Here is a 3,500-nt window from a genome sequence, read left to right on the forward strand (position 1 = left end):
CTAAACAGTAAGTTGTTTGTTTCGAACTCAACAGTATTGTTGTTTGTTCCATCAACAGTACTAGGTTGTTTGTTTCCACTAACAGTTATTGTTGTTTGTTCCACTTAACAGTTAGTTGTTTTTGTTCCACTAAACATACTTTTTTGTTTGTTCACAACAGATAGTTTTTGTTTGTTCCATCTAACAGTATAGTTGTTGTTTGTTCACTAACAGTAGTTGTTGTTGTTTGTTCCACTAAACAGTAGTTGTGTTGTTCCACTAACAGTAGTTGTTGTTTGTTCACTAACATATTGTTTTGTTTGTTTCACTTACATAATGTTGTTCTTTGTTCCACTAACATAGTTGTTGTTTCCACTAAACCAGTATTGTTGTTTGTTCCACTATTTCAGAGTGTGTTGTTGTTTGTATCACTAACAATAGTTGTTGTTTGTTTCCACTAACAGAGTTGTGTTTGGTTCACCTAACAGTTAGTTTGTTCCACTAACAGTAGTTGTTGTTTGTTCCACTAACTCAGTGCAGTAGTTTGTTTCCACTGACAGATCAGGTCTCATTATTGTCGAGTGTCTGACAGCATTATGAAAGGAATCCTCCTGCCTGTCTGTCTCTCTGTCTGTCTGTCTCTCTGTCTGTCTGTCTGTCTGTCTGTCTGTCTGAACGTTGCTCTGAGAGTAAACGAGCTGACAGACAGACCTTTAAGACTCCTGGGGACTTTTACTGTGAAGGGCTGAAGGAAGTGTTTCATTAGCTTTAATGCTAAAAATAAAACATGTTAATAACGTAAATATAATAAAGTTTGTTTACCACAGAGGTCAGAGGTCATCCTCCTTCATCCTTCTCTCGTCTCAAGAACTAAATTTAATTTACTGATTTTCATTTTGAGATAAAGACCTCCTGACTCCGATTATTCTGAACAACAACAACAACAACAACAACAACATTAAGCACATTGTGTGTGTGCCTCTCACCGTCCAATCAGACGTCACTCTGACATAAACTTTGCCTTTCAAAATAAAGTTACAGTGTGTAAATCAAACAGCAGGAAATCGAGCTTCGTTGCCGTGGAAACAGGTCCACTTCCTGTTATTATTATTATATTACAGTAATGTCACAATAAAATCAGTATTATTAATATTGTTATTATGAAATAAAAACAGGATTAAAGCCTCAAACAGCAATCAGTGATCAATATTATCAACGAGGACGTCTTTATTCACATTAATTCATCAACAAACATTTTTATTGTTGTCGGTTCGTTAAATCAATATTAAATTAAATTAAATAAAATTTAACAGGTGAACCAGAGCTGCACGCTGCGCTGTGAGCTTAGCATAAAAACAGTTCTGAATCTTTAATTTGTGTTTTATAAGTTATTGATTATTGATTATATCGAATATATCTAATCTTTAATTAATTAAACGTTGGTGTTTTTGGTGGTAGGTGTTCACATTATTGTGTCCACCCTCACACTGTGTTATTCTGATATTTTATTTATTTATTGTTGATCAATATTAATTTATAGGTTTTAAATCTATAATAAGGTTCCAGGTACCAGGTGAGCTGCTGGACTCTGATTGGCTGTTCAGAGGATGACGGACTCCGCAGAGAGCCAATGGGAGTCCAGCTGAGGCTCTATAAGAGGCTCAGTGAGTCTGGTCCGGCTCCAGTCCCGGTATCGATCCGGTTCTCTGATGTGAAGCTCCAGCAGCTCAGCGGCCAGCAGGAGATATGAGAGCCGGCAGCCCGCTGCTGTCTGCGGGCAGGAGGAGGAGGAGCAGCCGCCGGAGCCTCCGCTGCTCTCCGCGGGGCTTCCCCCGGAACAAGAGCCCGGCGGCGGCGGAGGACCCGCGGGTCCCGGTGCTCCTGCTGCAGGACATGAACCTGTGTTACCGGCTGCTGCGGGAGCTGGTCCCGGGTCCGGTCCGGTCCGCCAGCAGGGTAGAGATCCTGCAGCGCGTCATCGACTACATCCTGGACCTGCAGACCGAGCTGGACGCGGACAGCGGGGAGCCGCTCCACCGTGACCGGCCACAGCAGCTCCTACAGCGGCCACAGAGCGGCCAGAGCCCCGGTACCCGGTACCAGCAGGTACTGATCGATTACTGCTTACTGATCAGGGATCGATAATCACAACTGTGTTTCTGTTTCATCAGTGTTTGATTTACTCTTTAGAAGTTGGTTTAATTATTGATTATTGATTAGTTATAACAGTTATTAAAGGTCACAGTTTGAAATTAAATTAATTACTAATTAAATCATTCAAGTTGATTTGATTTCATTTATCCTAAAATATTATTGTTTATTTTTATGACTTATTGATCAATTTATTGTACATTTATGTATTTATATTTAGATTATGAGCAGCATAAAGAGAACATACAATCCTGTTATTAATTATTAATCATTAAAATACCCTCAACCCTTGTATATGTACCACTAATAATAATAATGATTATTGTCATTATAATCTTCCTTCAGTCACTTATTATAAAACAATAAACTTTATTAACATTACTGATAGTTGACATTTAACAGGAGGATCTGACCTTTGACCCCGGCTCCCCTTTTTTTGTCTCTGCAGACCAGCGAGGTCCCTGAAACGGACTCTGAGGTCGAGGAGAGCCGGACTCTGCTGCACTGAGAGTGAGAACACACAGTGGCTGCAGTATCACCAGATTGAAAATATCATAAATATCTTTATAAACGTTATAAACGACGTCTACAACAGATTCTCTGTTAATTTATTAATTAATGTAAGAGCCTTGTTTGCCTCAGCGTGTCGGACCGATGTGTGTTCAGTTACAGAGTGACTCTGGCCACATTGTCTGCATGTGTGTTTGAACCCGGAGCATGCTCAGTAGAGTCAGATTGTTGCACAATGTGACGTCGCGGCGTTCCTGTGGCGCCGACTGCAGGAGGACAGGAAGTGATCACAAACTCTCCAAACGCCCCGTTTTATTTACAGTCGCTCAAATCGAGAAACCGGGCGGAGAAACTGATATTTAACAGGTAGCTGAGGTTGTTTACATTTATTTAGTTTGTCTTTATTTACGTCTCCGGACTTTAACGAGGCCTCGACTGGGTTTCTGTGGGTTTTCAGCTTAATGTGGCTCAGAGGAAGTTGTCCCGTCACAATAAAAGCCTGGTGTCAGACTGCCCTGTTTCACTCGTTCACACGTTTCTCTTCCAGGTGTCTGAGGAGAGGACGGTCTTTATAATTCAACCCCAGAGGACTCGGCAGGTTCTTCTTCACGTTCACTCTGTTTGAGTCTCAGAGACGTTTGTTGACTCCACTGACGTCTGGAACCAGCATGTTGGGAGAGTTCTGGTTTCTGTCTGGATCTGGATCTGGATCTTCAGACTCAATAAATCTACTGCGTTCAATCAGGCTGCTAAAAACATTAAGTCTGGTTCAGGTGAAACAACTTGAGACGGAAACAGGACGTCAGAGCTCCTTTCACTTCCTGTCTGTTCATCCACTCATCCTCACCCTCATCCTCATC

General features: G+C 41.4%; 1 protein-coding gene across 1 annotated transcript; it reads left to right on the top strand.

The window, feature by feature from the left end:
* The first annotated feature begins 1,681 nt into the window (after positions 1-1,681).
* LOC118340566 (DNA-binding protein inhibitor ID-2-like) lies at positions 1,682-3,494 on the top strand. Its single transcript, XM_035678620.1, has 3 exons — positions 1,682-2,085; positions 2,579-2,640; positions 3,188-3,494. The coding sequence occupies exons 1-2, from the start codon at positions 1,726-1,728 to the stop codon at positions 2,636-2,638; spliced, it is 420 nt and encodes a 139-aa protein (XP_035534513.1). The 5' UTR covers positions 1,682-1,725; the 3' UTR covers positions 2,639-2,640; positions 3,188-3,494.
* The last annotated feature ends 6 nt before the right edge of the window (positions 3,495-3,500 follow it).

Source organism: Morone saxatilis, unplaced genomic scaffold, assembly GCF_004916995.1.
Source record: "Morone saxatilis isolate NCDOM2014 unplaced genomic scaffold, NCSU_SB_2.0 Contig7, whole genome shotgun sequence".
Lineage (NCBI taxonomy): Eukaryota > Metazoa > Chordata > Actinopteri > Moronidae > Morone > Morone saxatilis.

Coding starts and splice junctions, on each gene's coding strand:
- LOC118340566 (XM_035678620.1), top strand. CDS start 1,726: ATGAGAGCCGGCAGCCCGCTGCTGTCTGCGGGCAGGAGGAGGAGGAGC. Junction 2,086..2,578: donor CCGGTACCCGGTACCAGCAG/GTACTGATCGAT, acceptor TTGTCTCTGCAG/ACCAGCGAGGTCCCTGAAAC.